This window comes from Talpa occidentalis, unplaced genomic scaffold (genome assembly GCF_014898055.3).
Source record: "Talpa occidentalis isolate TD23 unplaced genomic scaffold, MPIMG_talOcc4v2.1 talOcc4.6, whole genome shotgun sequence".
Lineage (NCBI taxonomy): Eukaryota > Metazoa > Chordata > Mammalia > Eulipotyphla > Talpidae > Talpa > Talpa occidentalis.
Genome location: NW_023604972.1, coordinates 53,952,991 through 53,980,870, shown reverse-complemented (window position 1 = coordinate 53,980,870; position 27,880 = coordinate 53,952,991). Strand labels below are relative to the sequence as shown.

General features: G+C 39.4%; 1 protein-coding gene across 1 annotated transcript in view; it reads right to left on the bottom strand.

The window, feature by feature from the left end:
• AFF1 (ALF transcription elongation factor 1) overlaps positions 1–27,880 on the bottom strand; it is a 194,765-nt gene that overhangs the window by 7,166 nt on the left and 159,719 nt on the right. The window contains 10 exon segments of the mRNA XM_037529054.2: positions 404–475; positions 1,047–1,183; positions 3,955–4,015; positions 4,246–4,337; positions 5,006–5,243; positions 6,154–6,257; positions 15,543–16,487; positions 21,185–21,341; positions 23,917–23,954; positions 24,073–24,127. Coding sequence (XP_037384951.1) covers positions 404–475; positions 1,047–1,183; positions 3,955–4,015; positions 4,246–4,337; positions 5,006–5,243; positions 6,154–6,257; positions 15,543–16,487; positions 21,185–21,341; positions 23,917–23,954; positions 24,073–24,127 — 1,899 coding nt within the window.

The window sequence follows — 27,880 nt, the reverse complement described above, 5'->3', positions numbered from 1 at the left end:
TTTGCTCCCCACTCTGTCTCTGATGACTCCTCTCATCCCTCCTCCCACCACACTTCTGGCCTACACCCAGATTTTCTATGCATAAATAAATAAATCTTAAAAAAAAAAAAAAATCTCACTGTTCTGTTCATACTACCATCAGAAGTAAATATTAGCAGAAAAACACAAAAATACATGAACATAAATTAAGTCACAGGCCCCACGCAGCTACTGAGTCATCAGTAAATGGCAGCTGATGCCATGTCACAAAAATTAACAATTGGCGGGATTAAACCCTTGACCACACATCCTACTAATTTGCCTTTCATTATAATTCTCATGTTAAGAAAAACAAGTATTTTTATGACATCAAAAGATGTGAAAGCAAATATAATAGAATTGAGACAAAGAAAAAAGTACACACCATAAAACAGCAAATATCTTCTCTTGTGTTGGTGCTGTTGCATCTGAGAAGGATTTCAATGACATTATGAATCTAGAGGAAAATATGAACATACTTGGTTAAGCAAAAACACATAGAAATCCACAGACACAACAAAGACTTCTTATTTTGCTTGGTTTTATGCTGATTTTTCCTAAAGATGGGAAGACATGAGAGCCAATGATGGGGTGAAAAATGAGGTTTAAGGGCTATAGTTCAAGCCTTTCACAAAACTAAGATAGGACATGTTTCTTCTCTGGCCTGTCTATTGCTTGAAACCAAGTAGACTTGTGTCCTTACCAGTCCCCTGCTGAAAAGCAGATAATAAAGAAGGGAGCCTGCACTGAGGTGGAGGGCATCTGATGAGGCAGCCAACCTCTCCCTGAAAGGCTTGCATTTCACAGTGCACTTGGCAAAGTGATATGGTTGGACCCAGTTACTCCTGTTTCAGCCCTTCATCAGGAATACACTTCTAGTTCAGAACAAAAACAAAGTTCCTGTATCAGTAACTCTTTTAAGGCTCACTATTATTAAGCTGTCTTCATAGAAGATTCCAAAGGATCACAGCAATAAAGGTGAGGAAAGAGAAGTACTTAAGAGGATGGCAGAATGACTTGGCACTTACTTAATGAGGTCTACAGTTTCAGAGTACACCGAGTAAGCGGACTTGGATGCTGGGCTTTCTGACTCCATGGCAATCCCACTCTCAATAAAGGACAAGGCAGCCTCCAAGTACTTAAAAGCCTTCCCAACCTTGTCTGTCTGCAGGACAAGAACACAGTCATTGTTAGGTCAAAGATAGATGTTTATTTAGTGTCTCACTCACATTCTTTACTGTAACTTCTCTCCACTGTCTTAGTTTAATTATGATGAAAAGTGAGAACAAATGAACTCAAAATGGTAACCAAGGTCTGTTGGCTCTGAGGTACTGAAAATTTTTTTAGCAAAAACTCAGAATAAAAGGAAAAATAATCAGTAGGAAAAAGAAATCAAGCTTGTATTGATGTTTCTCAAAACTATACTAAAGTATACATTCCAACTGAGGTGATAACTACACAGCATCCTGTAACTAGTCCATAATTACTCATTATGTACGTTTCCTGAGAAACAATTATTCTACACAGTCTGAATAATGTTGTCATATGCTTCTTTGCATGTCTTGTTTATCTCAAGGAGAAAACATTATGGTATGTGAACAGCACAGGTATTATGTCTAAGGTAATCACTTTTTTGTACTGAGGAGTCCAAAAGATTATTTAACCTCCTGTGGAAGTTTCAGCTAAGTGTACAAGGCTATCCTGTAAGCTAACAGGGATTACAGAGTCCCTGAAAGGGAACAGAGAAATATGAAATCACCCTATGCCTGAATTACATATTTTGTCACTTATGCGCTTCTCACTTGGTGGAACACAACCAACTCAACTAGTGAGACTGTGATGAGCAAGGCTACTTCCTCTACACGTGGCATATGAATCACATATTAGTGCAGCTGATTGACATGATGTTTTGAAAATTTGCTTATAGCTAGTGCTTTTAATTTGATATATTCAAGAACAAACTGTGGAAATAGCAAAGATACAACAGGACTGTAAGGAGATGTTAGCAAATAAAGTTGGCATAGGGCTGCTAATTTAAAGAATTATTTTAAAGTATTTTTTTTCTGGAGAACCCAGGCTTAGAAAATTATTGACAAAAAAGAATAAAAGTCAGATTAACATGGCCCAATTAATCAGCAGTTATAGAGACCTTACTGGTTTGCTTCACTGATGTAAACTTAACTCTTTAAATTTACTTACTCATCATCTTTCATTGAATTTCCATTAATATTGGCCTCAGTGTAGAAACAAAAGCAACTACAATACAATACCTGTCAATATTTACCTCCTTATGTATTTTGTGAGACAACACATGAAATATTCCTGTGATAACTCTCTGTGTCTCCTGAGATGGTGTTACAATTGTGGACTTGCAATTTCCCCACTCAACAAAAATGAGTAAAATGAGAGATGAAATATACTCCTTTATATTCACTTGTGGATTAACTACTTGGAATATCAAATGGACATCTTTGAGACACTGTGCAACTAAGGATATTATGAATGGTCTGGGCATTCAGTTACTGTCCAACTTGGAATATTTTGAGGGTGAAATAAGTTATTACTATTTATTAAAATGGGCTACAACAGGCTTAAACAGAGCACTAGGAATATCCTGGGCACACTGGGACAAACAGTAAAGTTAGGTAGAGAGGAGTAAGATACACATATGTATAGATTAAAAGCAAAGCAAAAAATTCCCTGAGTTATTGTTTAAATAATGAGAGATTCCAGTGCTGAAAGTGTCCAGTATCATGATAAGTTCTAGATAATTGGCTGACAAAATAATGAATAGTTTGCTCTTATTCAAAACCCAAAGAGTCACACAGTTTTAGCAATAACTTTGCAAAGCTGGAAGAAAGAAATTAAAAAGACAATTTTTGACCAAGTCCAAGTGTTGTAATCTGACTCAGGTCATGCTGGTACAGAACAGCTTGAGTTAGGTCTACAGAGACTTGTCTTTCACCCCCTTAAATGCATCCTGCCTAGTATAATTCAACAAATATTTTGTCCCACAAATGGAGATCTGATAAAAGGGTTTCTGCTCCACTCTTTCCGAGCCTGTCTGAGAACAGACGCCAGCCTACAGCTGGGGTTGATGAGCAACAGGTCAGATCATGATGGTCAAAAGGAACTGACCCAGGGAGCCTCTTCAGTATATGGGTAGAATGCACAGGGAAAATAAAGCAACCCCTGATCTTCTCCTGCAGTAGAAAGTTCTGTATATGGTGTTAGTGGGGGTATATATTTAGGGAATACAGTAAGCAATTAAAAGCCCCAGAATCTTAGATGTTTAAATACGCAAAGGGAAAACATTATCTAATTACATTACAGCAGCAATATAAAAGCATATTTAATTACACATGCAATTAACAAAACCACCACTTTCCAGAAAGTCCAACAGCCACCAAGCAAAGAGAGGTTCATTTTTTAAAGTATGTTTACTAACAGTGCAATCATTACCTTCATCTTAAAATTTCACCTCCTGGCACTAGTCTACGATTCCCTCAGATTAGCTTCTCAAAGGCTTTAAGATAATTTTGGAATGTAAACAGCATTCCTTCCAAAATGTTTTGAAGTGAACTGATAACTTTTCAATAGCAAGACTCATTTTCCACATTCACAGAATTAATTCCCTACAACAAGGAAGCACTCGTGCATTTCAGGTAGATTAACTTCCATTAATTTACACTTGAGACTAGAGGCTTTGTTTATTTGCCCATGATCAGTCTGAGTCAGTGGAGTGAAATAAAATAACTTCACTAAGAATTCCTTACCTGGTTTCTTAAGGTACAACTGATCATGCTGACATTGGGGCCAATATCAGGCCCTATACTCTCCTCCCTCCTGCCGTCCCCTGCTCCACCCCCATTCCCAGAAGAATCAGACTACAAATATTTTATCAGATAACATTCTACCAAAGGAGACAAGACTGACCATTGATTCTGCTTTGTCCTTCAACTTTTTGGCCTCCTTCATGTGAAAATCTGCTTGTTGTCTGAAAGAAAAGATCAGGTTAGGCCATCTGAATCTACGATTACTAGACTAGGGTAAGACAACCTTAGAAGACTAAGAAGGTATAAAAAAATGGAAGGAGAGGGGGACAGACGAGGGTATAGCAAAAAAGAGAAAGGAGAGGAGAGGAGGAGAGGAGGAAGGGAGGAGTAGAGGAGGGGAGGAGGGGGGAGGGGGAGGGGGAGGAGAAGAAGCAAGCATCTGAAGTCTTACTTGTCAAACTTTACTTGAAGCTTCCCTGGTTTGGAGTTGCCATTTGGCAAAGAAGGCACTGGAAAAGGATTTGCACTATCTCCAGAAGATCCCTTAAAAAAAATCATGATACACATTACACTCAAACATCTAAGACCATCATCCTAAATGTTCCATCTCCTAATTAGTCCAAAATAGTAGTCTGAAAAAGAGGAAACCAATGCTGCAAAAATTCAGCTAGGTCAAGCACTTTCCCAACTGTAAATTCAACTGAAACTGTAGATTCTGACTGTACAAGGTACTCCAAAATGGAACAGGCAATCAATAAAATCAAATGTAGAATTTTCTCTTAGTCAACACCCACCCACCCAGATTAACAGGGAGAAAGGAACTTATATTTAGAAAGTGGATACGTTTTTTTCTGTGGTAAACAATAACAAAATTTGATATAGAACATCTAAACCAAGAAATAACCAAGGCAACCATTTCTTATACTAAAATGTCTGTTAGAAAATTGACAGGAAATTGACAGGAAAATCTATTCCAATTTTTACATCTGAACCACTTTAAGAAGAAAGGACATCTAAATTTTCATATAATGATGTCTTTCACTCTTTCTGTAAAAAATAGAGTTTTAAACACAAAAAACTCATTATTGCTATTAAAATTACTTGAAAGTGATGAATAATCATGAAATACTGTCATTAGGAACTACTTTGGGAACTGAAAGTAAAGATATACCAGTATAGCCCCTTTCACCCAGTTATGCCCCCCCACTCACTCTGTGCTCTGCAGAACTCCCGGAGCCCTTCCCCTCTACTCTTCTGTGCTTGGAAGTGGAAGAGTCTTTGTGGCTGCTTTTGCTACTATTGGCACTTTTGGGAGGGTCCTGGCCACAGAGATCTGCTTCCCGCCTTGGCCTCTTTTGTGCAGGCTTGGCTGGCTTCTGGGAGGACGAGGGCGTAGTTTGGCGGGGGAGCATTTCCTTCTTTGAGGGCTCAGAGGAGGGCCTGGATGATCTGGAATCAAACAGTATACAAAACCAAGTGAAGGCACAATGCAAACAACGCCATTACTTAGCTAAAGGACAACAGCTGCTGGCATAGAAGGTAAATACATCAGAGCATGAGATCCAGTTATAGAAAGACAGAATTTCAGGAACTTTTCAATGCCTTTGAGAAATACAGTAGTAAATTAAATTGTATAATCTGTCACTCAGCTTGCAGTCTTTCAGTGGTCTGAAATGACTCCACCAACACCTGTATCAGCTGCTCCTCAGGCTTCACCTTGCTGACAAGCAGGCTATCCTAGTGGCCATCCTCACATTTGGTCCTTTCTCTCTCCCTCAACTCTGTTGGCTCCCACTGGTGACACTATGCCCTTGCTTTTGTCAAATCATTTTGTGAAGCAATTTCTTGATAAACTGGAGAGCAAAAAAGTTACTTTTATAGTCACACATTCTTGGATGCACCCTCTCTCCTGAGGGACAGACGTAGTGCATGGCCCAAGGATTTTCACTCATCCTTCAAAGCGAGAGGACTAAGCCCAGGCTCCCAGAATTTAAATGAGTGCTCCCCACCAAGAATTGTGTGATTTGGACAAGTCGTTTCATCTCTCTGTGCCTCTGTTTCTGGTTCTGTGAGGTCTGGACAATATTGGCACCTTTTCTATTTTTTTATGTAAAAGTTCATTTAGAAAGAAACTAATTCCAGATGTTTAGGAAATTTTCCATTTTCATTGTTAAAATGCTTTTGATAAATCCAAGTTGTTACCAAATGAACTGTTAATTCTTAGACCATTCTCTGGATGAAAGCAACAAACATAACCCATCATCTAAGTGTGAGTCACTGCAGAAAGAAAGCATCTCTGCCACGTCAAGACCCAGGAAGACTCAATCACCCTTAGGCTGTGCCTCGTCTCTATACTCACTTTGATTTAGAAGATTCTTTGTGAGAGGATGAAGATGATGACTGTGATTTGTTTTCTTTCTCCAGTCTGACTTTCTTGTTATCATGGTCTCTTTCTGCTTCACCCTATTACAGTAAACAAAATAGCTATAAGCATAACTGTAGAGAAGGGGTGGAGGGAGTCATCAAAGGCAGCAATATTGACTAGACTTTTGGAGGCATCTGTAGTCTCTATGGCAAGGCAACATTAGTACATATACTTGAGGTAAGGGAGAGGAGACAATCTAGATTTGATGTGATTTTTATTGAGATAGATTTTTGCATGAGGAAATACTATTTTTCATACGCAGGAAAGGGAAGTTGTCTTAGTAATATACTGACAAGAAGAATAAATAGATTTCAACATATCATTGGTGTTTTCCTAAGCATAAAAAAATCAATATATCACAACAAGTAACAACAGATGATTTTATAAGTAAGTTCCTCCTTCTTTCAAAAGAACCATTTATAACTAATAACTTGTTTGCATAAAATTAGTATTTAAATCTTAATTATCTTCTAATGAAAACCAAATACACTGTTGGAAAAGAAATAGGCTACAAAAAAATTTGCTTATAGATCTTACACATAAGGACTAGAAAGACATCCAACAAAATAAAAACAGTTGTTTTAAATTTCTGTTAATTTTTCCTTTTTTTAAAAAAAGGATTGCCTTTATTATCTGCATTCATGGAGATTTATTAACTTTCAAAAATTTGAAAAAAAATAAAGGATTGTAAATATGATTTTAGTGAGGGACTATTAGTGCTAAGAAGAGAAATATTTAACAATACAGGATGGGCCTCCCCGGTGGCGCAGCAGGTTGAGCACGGCTCTGTGAAGCTGTCCCTCTGCAGCACCAGTTCGATTCCTGGCTGGCCAGGGAGAATCCCACATGGTGTGGCAGACCTCTCCTGCCTTGCCCCCTCAGCAGTGCTTTCAGTCTGTCTGCTTGTTCTGCTCCCCGCTCTGTCTCTGGTGAATCCTCTCACCCTCCCACGACTCTGGCCTGTACCCCAGCTCTTGTATAAATAAAAATAAATCTTTAAAAAAAAAACAACACAGGAATTAGGCACGCAAAGGAGACCATTTAAACCAACTAAAATGCAAGGCAAATAAATACCTGTGATGATTAAGAAAACAAAGAATTCTTCATGGCTAAAGTCTGCTTCATGTTTTTGTGCTCACTAGTTAATAAGTATACCAAATTTACAAAAAGTCCAACATGTTCAACATTTGTCCAACTGTGCACCCCAAATTCTGGGTGCCCCCTCTTCCTGGTCTGGTTGGAGGTAGCAGCACCTGGGAAGGGGGAGCTACCGACTCTCCAGCAATGACAGTGAAGTGATCAGTGGGAGTCCTGCAATTAACTTTGATGTATGTTTAGAACGAAACTCCTCCAACTGTCAGTTCACCCAGAGAGAAATCTGGGACACCACCAGTCAATCTAGGACAATCCCTTAAAAAACCTGAAATCCTCTCAAAGTCTTAAAGGAAAAACCATTCTTCAAATAAACTGCAGGGAGCCCCAGTTTTCACCACTGTCTCCTCCCATGGTCCCTGATTTTCTCCAAAAAGAAAAAAAAAAAGAACAAATTAAGACATTGAGGCTCAAGCTCTGCCAGACACTACTAAGCAGCCTTGCTCAAACACGGGGAAACAGGTAAACCTGCCCTTCCTTTTCCGAGCTCTCTGCACACAGCTATGCTGGAGTGTGCCCTTCCAGCAGGCCTCGCAAACCCTCTAGGAAAACATTTCCTGTTTCAAAATGGATTATTCAAGGTGGCTGATAAAGATATTTATTTTTAATCTCTTGGCACGTGAACAAGTGAGAACTTTAAGAAGGGAAAATATGGGTAGAGAATTTAATTCCAAGAGAAGACTAGAGGCTATCAGTTCTGCCTGCCCTCTTTTTTTTTTTTCAAGTGATGTTGTATTTTTTTAAAGATTTATTTATTTATGCATACAAGAACTGGGGTACAGGCCAGAGGTGTGTGTGGGGGGGGTGAGAGGATTCACCAGAGACAGAGTGGGGAGCAGAACAGGCAGATCGACTGAAATACACTGCTGAGGGGAGCAGCGGGTGAGTTAGGAGAGGTCTACTGTGCCATGTGGGTCACTTCCCTGGCTGGGGATCGAACTCATGCTGCAGAGGCTGCAGATAGCTTCATAGGTTGCGTGTTAACCCCTTGCGGCACAGGCCCCAGTTCTGCCCTCTCTTGCACACAGTTAGGGAGTGTATGGACACACCTTATCCAAAGTGACAAGCACCCCCAAAGACTCAGTGCAAATGGGGGAAATTCAATAATTTTTATACTGATTAAATGTTGAAATGATATTTTAAATATTACAAATTGAAAAAATTAAAAATTATTTTTAATTTTAAAATTATTATTATGGTTTTCTTTATTTCCCCTTTCAGTATTTTTTTAATTTGGCTACTAGAAGATCTAACATTACCTATATGACTCACATTATATTCCTACTGACACTGCTTTCTCCATACTTTGCTAGAATAATCTGCAAAATGGCCTCTGAATTTCCAATTAGTTAATACAATGAAAGAAGTTCAAGTTAGAGAAGATAAAAACAAAATAGCTGCTCAGAAATATAACCTTTCATCACAATGGTCAGAGAAAACGTACCTTGAGGGACTCATAAGGAGGTAAGATGTGTAATAAACACACATCCTGGAAGCACAACTGAAATGCCAACAGTGATTTCCCCTGTGGCGTTCAACATGCACCAGCAGCAGAATTCAATTCAGCAGAAATGAAATGCACTGGCGCATGCCAGGTAAAGTCTGCTGGAGTTTTGCTCAGCATATAATCTTCAATCAATAATTTAAAATGGTGACACTTAAGAGACAGTTGATATTGTCAGAGGAAAAAAAATTAAAATTGCTGGGTTAAAAGAAACCTACCAATGGGGGCTGGGGGGTATTGGGAGGTAAGAGTACCCTCCCCATCAATTAAGAAGTTAGTGTGCCTATGAGGCTCTGCCACCAAGGGGCTTAGGAATTCTCTTATTTTTTTTTTTTTTTTTTTTAAATATTTATTTATACATACAAGAACTGGGGTGCAGGCCAGAGGTACAGGGGGTGAGAGGATTCACCAGAGACAGAATGGGGAACAGAACAGGCAGATCTACTGAAATACACTGCTGAAGGGAGCAGTGGGGGAGTCAGGAGAGGTCTACAACACCATGTGGGTCACCTCCCTGGCCAGGGATTGAACTCATGCTGCAGTGGCTGAGGATAGCTTCATAGTGCTGCGTCTTAAGCCCTCGCGCCACCAGGGAGGCCCCTCTCTTGAGTTTCAGATTAAACACTGCATAGCCGGCTCAGCAAGCAATGTAAAAAAATGGTACATTTATCTTTGGGAAAAGTCACAGAATTTGCTGAACTATCCAGATAGATATTAGTACATGAGTAGTAGCTAGTAATAGACACAGTTTTCAATGGAAGGGATTTCCAGGCAGTTAGTGAATCACAGGCTAAGTCCCCAGGGCAAAACTAACAAAAGTCTTCCCCAAGGTTACTTCCTGAAGAAAACACCAAACCCCAGAGGTGGAATGACAGTTAATTTCTGTTTGTGTGTTTTCATGCTGCTTAGAACTTGCTACTTATGACCATAAACCAAAGTGGCAGACCTTACAAACCACACATAAAAATAAGATTCACAGTGAGTCAACCCTTAAAATTGGTCATAACTCCAGTTTGGGCCAATCGGTGACTTGAAAGAACAGCCAAAACCCGAGAAATCACCAAACACTTAATTTTAATACTTAAGAACGCTGTTGTCACTTTCTGGAATAATATGCTTTATATTGATATTTAGCAACTTAGAAGCCAATCATAATCAGTAAGCTAAGAGAAAGTAAGCCATTAAACCAAATAATGCCAAAATCCTCTTCTGTTATTTTGCTTACTTGACTGAGTTCAAGCCTCTGGGGTTGAGGTTAGTATTTTGTACACTATGCACTTGGAAGCCTGTCATCTTCTATCTGGAACAGTCACAGAGGCCTCCCCAGAGCAGGCACTCAATATTTGTCAAGTGGCATGGAAATTAAATTTAGCAGCTGAGGGGCATGGTTGAGGTCCCTGGAGGCAGGACTGCACTATAATATTAAAGCAGGCAGATTTAAGAAAGGACCATCAAAGAGGGAGCCACGCAGTTCTGGAGGCAGGAAATAAAGGCTTGAATTTCCAAGAAGGAAAACAGGAGTTCTTTTTGGGTCAAGAAGCCATTTGAAAATGAGATGACATGTATTCTGTTTAGGAGGAAAAATAAGTCTTCTTTGCCTATAGCTTACACACAAATCAACCTCACTACAGGAATGTCATCTAAGGCCTGGGTTTTGGAAGAAGCACAAGAGTCCGGTGGTGTGCCTGCATCCACAAAGGAAGGCTGCAGGCAATGACCAGATACTGATCACTTGTTCGTTTTTCTGAACCTGTAAGGTCAGGCAGTCACAGATTATCTGCTAAATGCTATTTGACCTACAGAGTGAAGCAAGAGAGAAAGAATGAAGACCATGAATGGAAGAGATAACCCTTGGGGCGGCCAACATGGTTTCTGGAAGAAAATGCCTCAGGGCAGCCTCAGTATCTGGCTCAGTATCTGGCTCACTGCCTCAGTATCTGGCTCACTGCACACCTCCCATCTAGGTAACCTGTAGGTAGTAGGAGATATGAAGGCAGTTTTTTCAGAATTGATATTCATTTGGGGTCATAGTTTATAACAGGTATAGAGAGAGAGTCCTACCAGGAACTGGGCTGTGATAGGGAGAAAAACGGACAACCTAATGGGAAATTAGATTGGCGAAGTTGTCTGTGGGGTATTGCGGTAGCAGGAGGGGGGCTTGGAAGGACTGAACCAGAGATGATACGGTAACCGCCAGAGTCCCTACCACTGATCTTGAACTACAATTTGTACCTCTTCAAGAATCCCCCGCAATAGACACTTGTGTGCAAATACCAAACAAACAGTTGAGGAAATATCCCATCTATTTAAACGTAATAGCTGAGTCAGTGATCTGTAAGGTTTTAGCACTCAAGTTCTAAGACTCTGTCATAGTCTTCTCCCATAGAAAAGCAAATGAGCTCGGTAATGCATGGGTCATGGGAAAACTAGAGAAGTGAACTTTATGGAAATTTGTGTATTTTCCTGGGAATTGCCTTTGCAGGAGGTTGATAAGAAGAGAATACAGTTAACACCATGTCCAAATTAGTAGCAAGGCTGAGTACAGAGAATTAGTAATGAGAATACAGGTTATCTTCACTGGGATAAGCACTATACAAAAGGAAAATTAATTCACTTTTTTACTTTTTGGTGAGGAAATACAGATATTACAATCCTTAAAACAGTCTTAGCTATCACATGCATCTAGTTATGTTGCTTTTAGGGTAACTAAATAGGCATGAAGAAATTAGATATCTGGCTTTAGGAAATTATATGTGACGCCTTTTCAAACCCTTGATTATGAAGGGTAATAACCAGGGATGTTGATACAGAGAAACAAGGCCCAAAACAGTCAGATCTTGGAACAAGGGAAGGACTAAACCTTAAGCAAGACAAATACACACTTTCTGACAACGTCCCATTACTTCCTTTCCCTGTTCTTGAAAACATACATAAATGATGGCACTGAAAATTGTTTTCCTAAAATACCAAAGCTTCTTGATCAGTAAAGCATTTATTTAGAAAAAACAAGATAGATTTGGTGAGCTTAACTCCCTGTTCAGTATTTGTCTATATGACTGTTAGGGACAGTCTTGCATTGTATTTGAAAGACAATCTCTCAGATGGTTGAATTAAATGCAGTCATATCTATAAAGGCACCCAGAACAATGCTTAGCCCCATGTATGCTTGCTGTGGGTATTTTCTACATTGCAACAGCCTGTCATACTATTTCTGAACTTCAATTTTTCTCCCAAATCTGGAAAACAAAAGCTTGGTTTAAATATTATGGAAAAGGAGGTTAAAAAGTCAGATTTTCAATTCTTTTTTAAAAAAGATTTATTTATTCATGCATACAAGAGCTGGGTTATAGGCCAAAGATTCATGGGGTGGAGGTGAGAGAATTCACCAGAGACAGAGTGGGGAGCAGAACAGGTAGATCTACTGAAATACACTGCTGAGGAGAGCAGTGGGAGAGACAGGAGAGGTCTGCAGCACCATGTGGGTCAGCTCCCTGGCCAGGGATTGAACTTGTGCCCAACTTGAGACTGTCCAACTTGAGACTGCAGTGGCTGTGGATAGCTTCACAGTGCTGAGACTTAACTCCTTGAGCCACGAGGGAGACCCCTTCTCACACTTTTAAATCTAAAGTCCGTAACCCTCTAAAAATACTGCCAAAATTTTACACCAGGAGAGAGAGAGACTCTAGAGGGTCTTTAAATAAAAACACTAAATTCCACTAGTGGGAAGGCTCAGGCACAGTCTTCAATTGCTCTCACTACATCCTTAGAGAACTTTTCCTAATGTTCATACTTAAAGTGACAAAAAAAAAACCCCAAATTTGGGGAAAAATGATCAAGTTTAAAGAAAGTACTGTCCTGCCTGTGGCGTGCAGCCCAGGCCCAAGTGCTGGCTTCGGGGGCGACAGCCTTTATGCCTGAACGAAGGGAGCCAGGGTCCTGATAGAAAGGGGATAGCCCACCTGCCCCCAATAGGGAAGGATCTGAGATTAAGTTCATTACTGATAATACCTGGAATCCTGCATGAAGTAAAAGCAAATGACATGGTTCTCTTACCATGAAATAAGTGTAATTGGCTAATATCTATATTTTTTACTCAAAAGCTTCTAAATAATATTTTTAACTAGTAACATAATTCAGGGCAAGAACTTCCTGGTTGCTAGATCCATAATGTCTAAAAGGAGCTCCAAAGAACACTGTATAATCTTGGCCCCAAGTTTCTGCTCCAGTAGTTCCCATTCCCCTAGGCATAAGGATTACCTGAGGACTTAAAAAAAACATCAAGTGGGGTTTGGGGTCTGTGGTCCATACCCAAATCCTGTAAAGGCTCCCAGGTAAACAACACACAAACCTAAGGCTAGGAAATGCTGGTTCACACCCCTGATCCTGTCAATCCTACAGCATAAAGACAGGCTGCTCCCAAGGGTCAGAACTCCTAGCTGCTTGCCAGAGCAGTAACACAACACGCCCATTACTTCTCCATCCTCTAAATAGAAAGATAAAGGAGTTTTCCTAGTGGTGCCAAGGGCTGGGGATGGCGTTTTTAGAGGGCACAGTCTATACATTCAACAAGAAGAGTGGAGCTTCCCCATTCTCTAGACATGCACTGGAAGCTGTGGATTGGTCTGAGCAACTCTAGTGCAAATTCTAGTTAGTGAGGATTTTAGATGCTAATATCCTCCCCCTGCTAGCTAGCAAAAGGGTTTAGCACTAGGGACTAGATAAGACCAAGACAGTGGGGGGACAAATTAGTATAGGAAATGAGTCTATTTTTGAAATTTTCTCAAGTATATTAGGTGCAGATTTTTCTTCCATAAAGCTTCACACCTTTAATACACACAAACATACACATATACACACACACGAGTTTTAAAAGTTATAGGCATGAGAAGATGCTCTCTTCTCGCTGCACCACCACCACCATGATCCCATCCCTCTCAACTTGCTACTACAGATATGGTGGCAACACACATTCTCATGTCCCATTTGACCAGGTTCTAGAGAAAACTGTCACCCTTTACTTTATTTTTAAAGTGACCAGTACAAGTAGTACAAGTCACATTTTTTTTTAAAGATTTATTTATTTATTTATACAAGCACTGGGTACAGTCAGAAGCGCGGGAGGGTTTGAGAATTCACCAGAGCCAGAGCGGGGAGCAGAACAGGCAGGACAGAAGTACACTGCTGAGGGGAGCAGTGGGCAGCAGGAGAGGTCTGCGTGCCATGTGGGACCCTCCTCCGGTGGCCGGGGATCAAACCGGCGCTGCAGAGGCTGCGGGCAGCTTTGCAACCCAGCGCTCAACCGCTGCGCCACTGGGGGGGGCCCCAAGTCTTGTTATATTTTTAACCCAGTGTTGTAATCAGGTGAATCAGACACCATAGCAGGCTACATGATCTTTCTGTCCTGTTATTCTTAGCTCAACTTCCACACCGATGAAGGTTTTTGTGTACTTATGACAGTGTTGAAATTTTTATTCCTTCTCAGCAGGAAAGAATTGGTTCTTCTTGTGTCTTTCATTCTGAATATTGGGAAGGCTGGCTTAAAAAAGGCCACTAAGGGAAACAAACTCAGTAATTTTTCATCATTTAGAAGCAGTGAAAAATATTATCCAGAATTCAATGACTCAGAGTAAAGGAAGGAGGCTATCTAAAATAGTGGTGTGTCCAAGTAACTGAGGACCTTAAATAATGCAATGCTTATCTTCTTTACTATGTTCATTCCTTAAGTGAAACTTGTAAAAATTGTGATAAACGACAGATTTTCAATACTTCACAATGTACCTATTAATCAACAGAATAGCCTAACCTTAATATTTAATAGCTCTAAAAGTTTTTTTTTTAAATAATATTCTGCTTATTAAGAAGTTCTTAATGGAGATCGCAAATTCTAAATCTAGTGGCTTCAAATTAATAACTTGTTAGGTGGCCATGATTTAAAATATGAATGGGGGCCTCCCTGGTGACGCAAGGGGTTAAGACAGTACTGTGAAGCTATCTGCAGGCACTGAAGGACGAGTTTGATCCCAGAGTTGACCCACAGGGCACAGCAGACCTCTCCTGTCTCACCCGCTCTTCCCCTCAGTAATGTATTTCAGTAGATCTGCCTGTTCTGCTTCCCATTCTGTCTCTGGTGAATCCTCTCACCCCCCTGCATCTCTGGCCTGCACCCCAGCTCTTGTATACATAAAGAAATAAATCTTTTTAAAAAAAGATAAAACATGAATGTAATATCAGCATTAAAAAGATCATATTACAAGAGTATAGAACAATTCTTTCAGACACTCAGACTACTAACTAATATTTCAGTTCAGGTAAGGTTTTAATTTCTAGGGTAAAACCTAACGAGTTAGGGGGCCCATAAAGCAAATGTTATCAGAATGAAAAAAATACTCCTAAATTCTACATTTACCTTCAACAAGATTTCCTGTCAATTATTGCCTCATCTTTTTTCAAACTAGCAAGACCGCGGAAGGCACCTGACATTTGTTCTTGTCTGTCTGTAGAGTGGGAAGCATTTAGGGGCCCAGTGAAAACGGGGACTGGCTGGAACCCAAGCACAGACTTCCAGCTTCTAAGACCACTAGGGTTATCATCACGGGCCAATTAAAGACAGCGCCAGGACAAGAGTAGGTGTACCCCGCACCGCAGGGGGAGACTTGCCCGCACTCACCTTTCTCTTTTTGGCCAACTTGCTCGAGTTGTCCAAACTTCTCTTCTCAGAGTCGACCTTCTTCCCTGCAGGAGGCTGCTTGTCCTCTGTTTTCTTCGGGCGCCCCCCTTTCCCAGGGGGCTGGGGTATCCGAGAAAGAAGGTCTAAGGTTATCTTCACCATCAAGCTTTGTAGGGGTGGAGTGTCCCTGAGTGGGGAGAGCAGCTTGGTGTCTCTCAAAGGCACCGAGAGTTTGTCCTTCCGGCGGTCCTCCGGGACCACCACGGCACGCCGGCAGCCACTAGTCCTGCCCCCACCACCATGGGGGGGCCCCTGGGTCTGAGTCAAGGGAACCAGGGCAAAGTGCTCAGGGCTCCTGTCCTCCACATTGTCCTTCGTGGGCTCCGGGCCCAAGAGCGCCTTTGAGGGGGCTTGGGGGGCGCCCCTGTGCTTCTTCCTGTCACTGGGGGTGGGCACTGCTGGCTTGGACTCTCTGCTTTCTCCGGCACGGGGCCTCCCTTTCGTCTTCACCTTGGGCTTGTCTTTGGAAGGCTGGTCTTTGGAACCATAGGGAAGAAGTCCTAGCTCACTTTCCACCTGCAAGCTGGCCCGCGAGTCTGTCTGAGCAGAGGTCTTGGCAGGTTTCTTGGGTTGTTTGGTTCCAACAATTTGCCTCTGTGGGGGTTCCTGTTGGGCAGGGGACTTCTGACAATGTCTCTTGCCAGCATGGGGGCCTTCGGAAGGAACCCGGGGGACTTTGCTGGAGCTTTTGGGGGGAGGATCTTTGGATTCTGAGTGCTCGTGACCAGCAGTGCTCCTGGCACTGTCGCTGCAGCCCTTGAATTTACTGTCCAGGTGCCGGGGTGGGGTCTCTGTACTCCCCACAGTGTCCAGGGGCACTGCAGGTTGGCTGACCTTGGTCAACCAATTGTCCAGCTGCCATTTATTTGTTGTAGGAGGCTCAGGCTAAAAACAAGGAAAGAGAGATAACTGACCAATGATGATAAACTCTTTTATGCTCTTCACTTTTCTCTACAGGACTATCCCAGGGAGACATATCATCCCAAATCTAAGAAGTCAGGTCCTTTCTTATCCTCCTCTAACTACAGGTCAGATTCTCTACTATTAACTCTTAAATCAATCTTCCAAAAAAAATTTGTGATATGGATTTTGTTGTAGCAGATATTAACTAACACTAGACTATTAGATACTGACCAATGTAATAAACCATTAACAACTGCTAAGAAAGTTTCATAACAATCATTTTGTTTTAAACAATTATTTTGTTTTGCTGTACAATTACTGTTGTAATTGTACAACAGTAAAATTACACAGAACTGACATATTTTGACTTGTAAGCTATTCTATCAGAAAATAAGGAGAAATGAAGAAAAGAACTCTTCAAATAGGATTTTTAGAAGAAGGCTAAGTATCTGTGGATTTCATCTTTTATACTCTTTTGGACATAGTTTTCAATTGAAAGTGTTCAAAATTTGATTTCCTTTTTTTAATTAAAAATGAACATTTATACATGACAAGATTTTCAGTATATCATACACAATACTGACTTTCAAATTTTATATTTCGATAAAAGGAATCAAGGAGGTCATATTTCTAATGAATTCACCTGGATTCTTTAAAGATCAAACTTTAATTAATCTCTTTATACCAGCAACCTAGTCTGAAATAGCACCTATTTTTCTCAGAAACAGAGTAGCTCCAGAGCAGTGAGATTATACTAATTATTTGTGCAACTGATTTAGCATATAAACAGAAGTTCCAAACTTCTACTGTTATGTGTTGTTTAAATCTTTGTTGCTAATTAACTGCTGCTGCATGCCACCATCTAACCTGCTATCAGTTTTATTAACAGAATGATAGTTGGCATTTTATCCCCATGCTCTACTCTTTTATCTAGCATTGTGTAGAGTAAGTAGGGAACTTATTTCAGGATTTTATGCCATATAGAAAAGTGTAGTGTAGGACTGAGTAAGCACTGGTTAGACCATTTATTTTAAGGGCAGTAAGCCATTGACTTTGCTTTTCTTAAACTCCTATCTGATAGGTGGTTTGTACAAATGACTGTATCACATATACAACATACCAGGAAGTTAACTGGTAGATATTCCACCACATGAGATCTAACTAACTATAGATAAGGAGTTCACTCCAATGGAAGATGGTATTTTATGGGGAAGACTGTTGACAATATTGCAAATAACTTAATTCTATTAAAAATGCAAATTTAATACGCGCAGATATGTGGATATGATGTGAAGACTTTTTGGCTAGGAGAAAATCAGGTAATAAAATGATCACGTAGTCCAGGCATTGTGTGATTATATAGAACAGCCCTAAGAAGAACTGTAAGAACTTATATAAGAACATACTTTAGGCAAAAAGACTGCATTATTCATTTTTACAGCCTATGGGCCTATGCCATCCTGTTGGCTTAAGATCACATCACTCCTTTATGGCTTCCAGCACTTACATGGATGTTATACCCAGGCTCACATTTGAATTTCAGAGCAGGGAAAAGTAGTCTCATGTACCACACATGTAATCTAACTCTATTCAAATTTCTAACAAGTCAGGATTGTTAAGGGTAGAGAAAAGTGAGCATATAATACCTACTTATCAAACATTACTTGATGCAAAGACCTGAGGGTGTTGTAATGCTAGTGGCTAACTGATTGGGGGCAAAGCATTATGCTACATCATTTGCTGATTACCTTAGGAACCAAACCTTCACGCCCTTTCTCAGGAAAGGTATATAGCTATCTCACCAAAGTGACATTTATAACTGTTCTCCAGTCACTGACAGGTACTTTAGAAGAGTATTTATGCATGAACGAAAAAGGAAAGCAATTTCCGGTATAAATACAATTGTTCTTTTTCCCCACCAAAATAAGGCAGTATTAAGATACCGTTAATAGTCCCTAAAGAAATGACCTGATAAGAAAAAGAAACAAAAAACTTTCTTCCACTGTGGTCCTCAAACTGTTTAGAATGGAGGTTATGGCCCAGTTGCAAGGTAAACTTGAGTGAGTCTGCCCAGACAAGGAGAAATGGTTTGGAGTGGTCCTGTCCATATATTGACCTTAATAAAAGTGTAAAGTGGATAGAATCCCTTTAAAGTCAGACATCTGTGTATTGGGGTGGGGGGAATTTTTACATAAGAGATTAATTAAAAACAGATTTTAAAATGAATTTTAAGAGTGTGCTGTGGAGGCTCAAGGTTTGGACTTCTGTTTCTTCCTTTGCCTTTCCTCATGCTTCACCCTGCAGCATCCTGGTGCTGGTGCACACAAATACTTCACATTGGAAGTGAAAAAGTATTTCAATAAATGTTTGACCACATGTTCATTTATCTATCCTAGCTTCTCACAATGGCAAGAGTTCATGTATTTTAGGATCAATTATGGTTCTGAAGAAAAAATTTTGGGTTTTGCATAATAATAAATGCCCTACTTTTTTGTTAAAACACCACAGTTGTGAGGGAGCATGATCCAAAAATTTGAAAAGAAAAAGTGATGAAGCAAGAAGTAGCATGGGCTTAAAGGGGAGAAAAAAGAGTTAAAAGCTATGGGCTTAATTCTTTGTAATAACTGTTCACAGTTGAAATAAAAGCTACCAACCTTACAGGGTGTATAAAGGATTAAATCAAATAATTTACAAAAAGCACCCAGAGTCTACTGGGCAATCAATATAAGGTAGTTTACTTTCAAAGAATTAGACAAAATATTAGAAAACTAAGCAAATCTCTGAATAACTGAGAACAGAATCCTGTTCTCTGAGCCTTACTTATGCAATTAAAAGGTGACATATCTAATGCATTTGAAAAGCTGAGGTTTACATTTTAATTCCTACTATAATGCAGACATTGAAATGGATTCTGCGGTGCCTGTTTTCCAGGCTCACCATGAGCCCACTGGCATGTCTGTAACATTTCATCAAATGAATTTAAAATGGAATCATAAAATACAAGTGCATTAAAAATAGAATAAAGAAAAGGGTAAGAAAGCTAAACGTAGTAACTGTACCTGTAATGGAATACATATTACTTTCAGTGAACACAGGAGATTTACAATAATGCATGTTATTTATTTTGAAACAAAAGAGCAGTAGTTAAATGCTTTGTGGGAAATTAAATGTTGAAAACCTAGACAAAGACAAGATGTTTCTGGAAAGCTGAGCTTCAGTGCATGATGGACAAACCAGTCCCAAGTCTAGATTTTTGTACATCAAAAGAAATGTATCAACAGGAGCCTTTTTAGTAAGGCAATTAAAAAAAAAAAAGTAGGATGGAAACATTTACTTTTCACCTAATAGTCTCTAAAACTATTCCAGTAATCTCCTGAGCAATAAGACATCACTGTTTCATTAATACAAACACTACACCTTCAAGTTTCAATTATCAGTCAATTCTGTGCCATTCTCTTCTATCTGAATTGGATTTTGTTATTTAAATGAGTCCTCTTCCTTGTATCAGTAACCTAACAAGCATGCAGATTTTTCTTATTAAGTTGTAACATAAAGATCATATAAACACTAACAGTGAACAAACACAATTTGTCCGCAGAGCATGTTCAATATCCTTTTCCCTGAGGCATAGAAAAAAATCATTTCAACAGCAATTACTATTACACAAAGAAAGAGGAGAGTCCCAGAAACAGAGCAGCTTCTAAAATCTGAAAGGCACTTTGAGTGCAGTTAATGCCGATTCATGTTTGTTCACTCCAAGAAATACTTGCTGAGCAGACACAAATTCTTACCAACCAAAAAACGACAATCTTTTTCTCAGCTTCCCTTTCCCTCAGTCATGGATCTTATGTCTCACTCCATGTTCTCCACAGGCTTTTGGTCACTGTCCTAGGAAATGGTCTTACTTTCTAAAGAGCAGAAACGAATACTGAAAGTTTGAACGCTTCTTAATCAGAAAGTCTCTTTTTTTGGCATTCCTATCAGAGATATGAGAATAATTTTTTCTCTGCAAACTGGGCTCATTCACGAGAAATGCCTTCCCTTTTCACTAAGTAGCCATCCCTATCATATTTTTTACATTGTTACTCCAAGTTTTAATAATGTTTGGCCACCTTTTCAGTTGTTCCTACATTTTTTGTTTAGTAATCTAGTAAACAGCATAAATTCTTCAGATAGATTTAATGCTTGGAGTTTTCAGTCTCATCTGTTTATCTTTACATTTCCCAAGGATGAGTGAGAGGCAAACACAATTATTTGTGCTGTATATACAGCAGAGGGAGCAAAAAATACAGACCTGGCAAAATCACTTTACCATCAATTTAATGATGGCTTTTAGTGGTTTAAAAATAGAACCTCTGATGACTTATTTCTAGTTCATGTTCCTGCCCTTTGCTATAACAAGCTGCCTCCTTTATATTTCCTTAATTCATGCATTCCTGAAATTTCAAAAAAATGCTCATTAATATTAGAACAGCAGCCTACTAAAAACACATTTTCTCTTTCAAATGAAGGGACAAAGAAATACGCAAATAGGAACAGCTGGTTTGACACAGTGCAGGAGCAGGAGGTGAGGCCGAGGGACTGGGCCTCTGCCCTTGGTGAGTGCTGGCCAGAGGTGGACTCCAGCTTCAGGCAGAATGCTGCCATGCAGATTGTCTCTGGGGGGGGGGACACAGTACCTCAGGCGCTGGAGTTTCTAGGGGCTCGTTCTCTTCACTGTCACTTGAACTGCTCTCACTCTCTGAGTCTGAGGAGCTGTCAGAGTCGCTGGTGCTCTCAGATTCGGCACTGCTGGAATGTGCTGAGGCCGCTGTTGCTGGAAGCGACTGAGGAGCACTGCAAGGCAACCAACAGAGTGTCAGGGCACCAGGTAGGGTGAAGTTCCTGTCTTCACTCATTTCTCTTTATTCATTTTTCTGCCACTCAAAAGATAGGGTCCTCAACATGACCTAATATTAATAAATGACCAACTGAGAGACTGAATCACAGTGGCTTAAAGAGCAGGAAGAAAATCTTAAAACAGCTCTCTAGATAGATAACTGCATTAAAAACACAAGTCTATGAAACTCTTTTCTTGAATTGTATCAGGGGTTGGTAAACCATGACCTGAGCTGGAAGCCTGTCTGTCTAAATAAAGTTTTATTGGAACATAGCCACGTCCATTATTTTATGTATTGTCTATGCCTTTTATTTTACAGAATGCAGTAGCCACAGAGACAATATGGCCCACAAAGTCTAAAGTATTTATTGCATGACCCTTGAGGATTGTTGAACCCTACTATGCTAACCCAAAATGTTTTATATAGAACCAAAACCAAAAGAAGTTCATTTATAAAATAGCAGCCAATACATTAAAATCTCCCTAGAGTCTCATATTAGAACTAACTATATGGAAGTCAAAGATGACTGACTATTAATCAATGGTGCTCCTTTGAAAAGTGGCCTCAAAGGTAGATCAATCACTTTTGGGGGCAGAATTCTAAAATAGTTCATTCTTTCTGAGTGGCTTAGCAACCAGCCCCAAATATCAGATGAGGTATAGATTGACCACTGCAAGTTTCAGAATAGGGCACAAATTCTAGGTCAGTGAGAACACACACTGATCACACTACTGGACACATAGAGAATGTCAAAGCATATCTGCAAACTTTTCCCTACTGCCATTAGCCAAAGCACTACATCAATAACCATAATCTGGAAAGTCTTTATTTATTTTTTTTTTTTCAAAAGATTTATTTATTTATACAAGAACTGGGGTACAGGCCAGATGTGTGGGAGGGTGAGAGGATTCACCAGAGACAGAGTGGGGAACAGAACAGGCAGACTGACTGAAAAACACACTGCTGAGGGGAGCAGCAGGCGCGACAGGAGAGGTCTGCTGCGCCATATGGGATTCTCGCCGGCCAGCCGGGATCGAACCCACGCTGCAGAGGCTGCAGACAGCTTCACAGTGCAGCGTTCAACCGCCTGCGCCACCAGGGAGGCCCTGGAAAGTCTTTAAATGAACCTAAATATTTTCAAAATAAATTTGATAATATAAGCAAAGATATTAAATAGACTAACAAAAAAGTACTAATGCTAATCATTAGTAGCATTAAATTAAAATTAAATTACTTAATTTTAAAACAAGCACATTATACCATGACATAATTTCCTCCTATAAAGTGCTGTATCAGTAATTGACCATTCTCACACTGGTAGCTGAAACAACTTAAGCCAGTGATGATCAGAATAATCTTAATAATCAGAATACTTAAACAATGCTCTTCCTGCCTCAAATTTATCCCTACTTTGTTTTTCTGTTATTGTCTCCACTTTAACTTAGTCTACTTTTATGAGTCCTTATAAACTACCAGAAATTATTTAATGAAATGGGATAGAAACTGTCATTGCCTTTATGAGGGAAGATTTTTATTGCTCAGCTTATCTAGGAAATGGATGGTGTTTCAAGGGAGTAAAGCTGCTATAGCTATTTTTAACTTTTTGTTCATGAAGGGAAGCTATTGTCATTTTAAATCACCAAATTCAGTACCAGAAGAAAATGCTACAAAGGTGGTTCAGATAGTTACCACTTTCGAAAGTTAAAGCACCCCATTTTCTAAAATATGACTAGCTATTTACAAAGTGAAAACAAGGCCATTATCTAGCATGCGAAAATATACTTCAGATTTTTAAAAGCAGCTGAGCCAATTAGAAACTTCTCATGTAGCTACGAAAATGTACAAGGTGAACACTAATTTGTAAAAGTAATTGAGCTTTGTAATTTTTGAAAACACAGCAAGTCTGTCATTTTCATAAAAACAATGGACTCTTCAGTATAGCTTTTCAGATACTAGTTACATCTTACTGATGAAAATAATAAAAAGCTTATCTTTTTTTTAAAGATTTATTTATTCATACAAGAGCTGGGGTATAGGTCAGAGGTGCAGGGAGGTGAGAGGACCCACCAGAGATAGAGTAGGGAGCAGAATAGGAAGCTCTATTGAAATGCACTGCTGAGGGGAGCAGCAGGTGAGACAGGAGAGGTCTGTTGCACCATGTTGGTCAGCTCCCTGGCCAGGGATCGAACTCTTGCTGCAGTGGCTACTGATAGTTGCACAGTGCTGAGACTTAACTCCTTGTGCCACCAATGAGGTCCCCGATTAAGCTTATTTTTAAACTCAAAAATATAAAACATCCACAGTGATGATTCAGATGGGTGTGGGGAATCTTCTCCTTGTATGGAGTTAACAACCTCCCTATGGCTGACTCAGGGGTCCATAAAGTATTAAATGGGTACTTTCCTTTCCATTGTGATTCTCCATCTCTTTCAGAAAGAGGCAATGAACATGTCAAATAAAGCTGTTATTTTTCACATTCGGTAGAAGACTGCAATCATTTGTACAGATGGGGAGAAACACAAAGACAGTACCTTGGAGGTGCAGCTGCGGAAGGAGGCTTCTCGGGGGCCTAGGCATTCACAATAAAGGAGAGGACCAGGAAAAGAACAAAACACAGGTTAGGAAAAGCAGCTCAGAAACATCAGATTTCAAAGGATTAATGATATTCTAAAGTGCACAGAACTTACTTGTTCGCCATCACTTTCCTCACTGTCACTGAGCTGGAGATCATCTTCAAGCATGCTGAATTTGGGGGATGGGGGAAAGAGACACAGACATTACAGAATTTAAAATCGTTTCTGATACTTGCTTTTAGCATGTCAATAGAAAATAAAGTGCCACAAAGAGTAATGAGACAGGGTTATTTATTCGTCAAATACTTTATTTTCCTGGAAATCGACATTTTACAATTGTAACACAGATTAGTTTTGTCTAAGCTCCTTACTATCTCAACACAAAATCTCATGTTCTGAGCATTAAGAGAATAACCATCACAGAATAAGGCTTTGTTGTCAGTTCTATGACTAAAGTCCCCAAACTAATCAGTGAGGACAGGATCCACAAAGAAAAAACAAATAAAAAGGGGAAGAAAGAAAAGTATATAGAACACAAACAAATTATTTTCATCTATTGTCTCTAGTAGAATCAATAATTAACTAATATGAGTAATTAATCACTATTAAATGTGTTTATATTGAACACATGAATATTTGCAAAGTACTTATAACACTTTCAGGTACTTATAAAGTGTTCTACCTGTATTAAATACATAGTCAGATATGTGAAGCTATCAAGGCAACTGTCACCAAGTAGCAAAACAGTTATCTTATATTTCTGCCCAAAGGACATTAATAATAACTCTATTTTACACACACACGCAAATACTTTCTGATACTTGCTTGTACAATAATCAGTGAATAGGGAGGGTAGTGATACAAGTAATACTGTTGTCTAGAAAATTAGTGAACCATATTCTATGGTACTTGTGAAAATAAAGTCAGTTACTTCCTCAAAGTTGTATTAGTACTTATTTCTAGACATTCTGATTTTTTGAAAAACCTAAATATTAAAAGCAAATATTTTCTAATCTGTACATATTTACTCATAACTTAGTCCTTTCCCTCATCCCTCACCTTTACCTTCTTCCAGGGAGATACCCAAATATCAAAAAGGAATGAATCAGTAATTTCTCCCTCCACTTGAAATTTATGAACACTGACCATATGAGTAAATGTTGTAAGTGAAACTGGAGGGAAGGGGGAGGGAAATCTGCTTGACTATTATTGATATTCTAAAAAACAAATTACATTAGAGGTTACAATCATGCATTATTTCTAAAATTACCTCTCTGATAACCTGACCAGCAGTTTCTACTATAAATCCACTAACTGCCTCTGAAGTAAGCAGGCATGATTTTGGGAACCCTTGGTTAAATCACTACTTTCTAATGAAAATCTTAGCTCTTTCATAATGACCACCTAAATGTAGTTATAATTTTGTCAAGGAACTACTTTCACCAACTAATAAACTAAAAACATCCTGTGATAGGTTTCTAACAAATATGAAATCTGTTAGTTACTTATAAATGTAGATCTTGCTCAATATTTATCTAATGGAAACTAAGGCTAGAAAACAGTCTTTAGATTATAGGACTTGGTAGTTAGCAATTATAATGGTGCATAAGTAAAACTCGCTCAACAGGTTTACTGCTAAATGGTAGCTTGGCTGGGATACACACAAGCAAGAAATAAAAGATATGTCTTCGGAATAAATGTAAGGTACAATGCAACCAGAAAAAAAAAAATCTGGCAAAGTATACAATATTAGCCAACAACAATAAAACCACGATAAATGGACCTCTTTGTTTCTTAGTTATTGGGTTTGTTTTCTATAAAACTGACTTGCCTTAATTTCCTGAAAGATCAATGGTCATGCAATCCAACCACACTTCCTGTTGCAAGCAGAGGACTAAATGGCTTGTAACTTGTTTGTGTACCTACTGAATGCCTGGGTTCCAAGATTTATTCTCCCAAAGTATATTTTTATCTACTTTCTGACTCTCTCTCTCTCTCTCTCTCTCTCTCTCTCTGTGTGTGTGTGTGTGCATGGACCTTTAGCTATACTTGCTCTTAAGGAAAAGAGGGGGCCATAATATGCTGTCCCAAATTCTGAAATTTTCCCCTTCAAAGCATTCAGTAGACAATAACAAAATAAGCCTACAGGCACAAAACTTATTCAGGATTTAAAGAACTGAGAATGACCACTTAAGTAAGTTGCTGAAGCTATCTGCAAAGAAACACTCACTCAAAAAGAAATGATAAACCAACACGGTCAAGCAGTATCTATCCTTAGATGGGATATACTAAGTTACACATGGTATTTCATTTAATGAAAATTTGTAGGTATAATCTGACACAAGATTCAGCAGTGTATTGTCTATATCTGCCAAGCCAGCCAGCAACGACCAGAGAATCTCCCAGAAAGCATGGTTTATTCGCTCACCAGAGATGGGTAGCTCAACAAAAAACAGCATGATATTAGTGGGGAAAAGACATAATGTTTTTTGTTGTAACAGACATGTGTTGCCTCTCTAGTAAGAATAAAGTTTACTCAAACACCTAACTTGCTGTTAAGACAGAATATTAATCATGAATGCTATGTGAGTTTTTTTAAAAAAGAATCTCTATAGTTAAGAAAAGCACAACCTGATGAAAGGTGAAGGTTTTATTTTTTAGAGATAAGTAAAGTTTTTTAAAGGATTAGCTGCTAAAAAACTGTACTTGTCCCACATACAATTAATTGTATTTGAGGCCAAGCACATTAATGACACTATATTTCATGTATTATATGTGGAAGAACTGGTCCTTGAATGTGAAGAATGACAAAATTAATTATAGCATACATAGATAAGCCCCTCTGCACCCACTAAAGGAGATTCATTCTCTTAAACCCCATCTCATTTGTTCCAATAAAATCTAGATCAAGACATGAGGCTCGCCAGTCAAGAATGGGCAGAAGAACTTAAAAGACATTTCTCCAAAGAGGAACTGCAACTGGTCAACAGGCATATGAAAAAATGTTGAACTTCCCTTATAATCAGGGAAATGCAAATCAAAACCACACTGAGATACCACCTTACACCAGTAAGAATAGCACATATCAAAAAAGCAACAACAAATGTTGGTGAGGATGAGGTGAAAAAGGAACTCTCCTACATTGCTGGTGGGAGTGCAAACTGGTCCATCCACTATGAAAAGCTGTCTAGAGGTTCCTCAGTCTACTAAAAATGGAGCGACCACAAGACCTGGCAATTCCACTCATAGGCATCTACCCAAAGGACACAAAAACATTGACTCAAAAGAACACCTGTACCCTTATGTTTATTGCAGCACTATTTACAATAGGTAAAAACTGGGAACAACCCAAATGCCCAAAAATAGATGACTGGATCAAGAAGATGTGGCATAGGGCCTCCCCTGGTGGCACAGGCGGTTGAGCGCCGCGCTGTGAAGCTGTCCGCAGCCTCTGCAGCGCCGGTTCGATCCCGGCCAGCTGGCGAGGGTCCCCACATCTGCCTCTTCTGTTCCCCGCTCTGTTTCAGGTGAATCCTCTCACCCTCCCGCACATCTGGCCTGTACCCCGGTTCTTGTATAAATAAATAAATCTTTAAAAAAAACAAGCTATGGCATATATACACAATGGAATATTATTCAGCAATCAAAAAAGATAAACTCATGCCATTCACAGCAACATGGATGGAACTAGAAGGAATTATGCTTGGTGAAATAAGCCACAAGGAAATAGAAAAATATCAGATGGTTTCACTTACAGCAAGAATACAGGGGAACAAAATAAGACATCAGTGTAAAAAAATAATAACAGTACAAAACACAACAAAGCAAAAACAGACAATTATAAATCAGAGACATCTTGCAGGGGAGGAGAAGGGAGAGGGATTGGAGGGCGGTGGGAGGAGCACAGGAGACTGTGGTGATG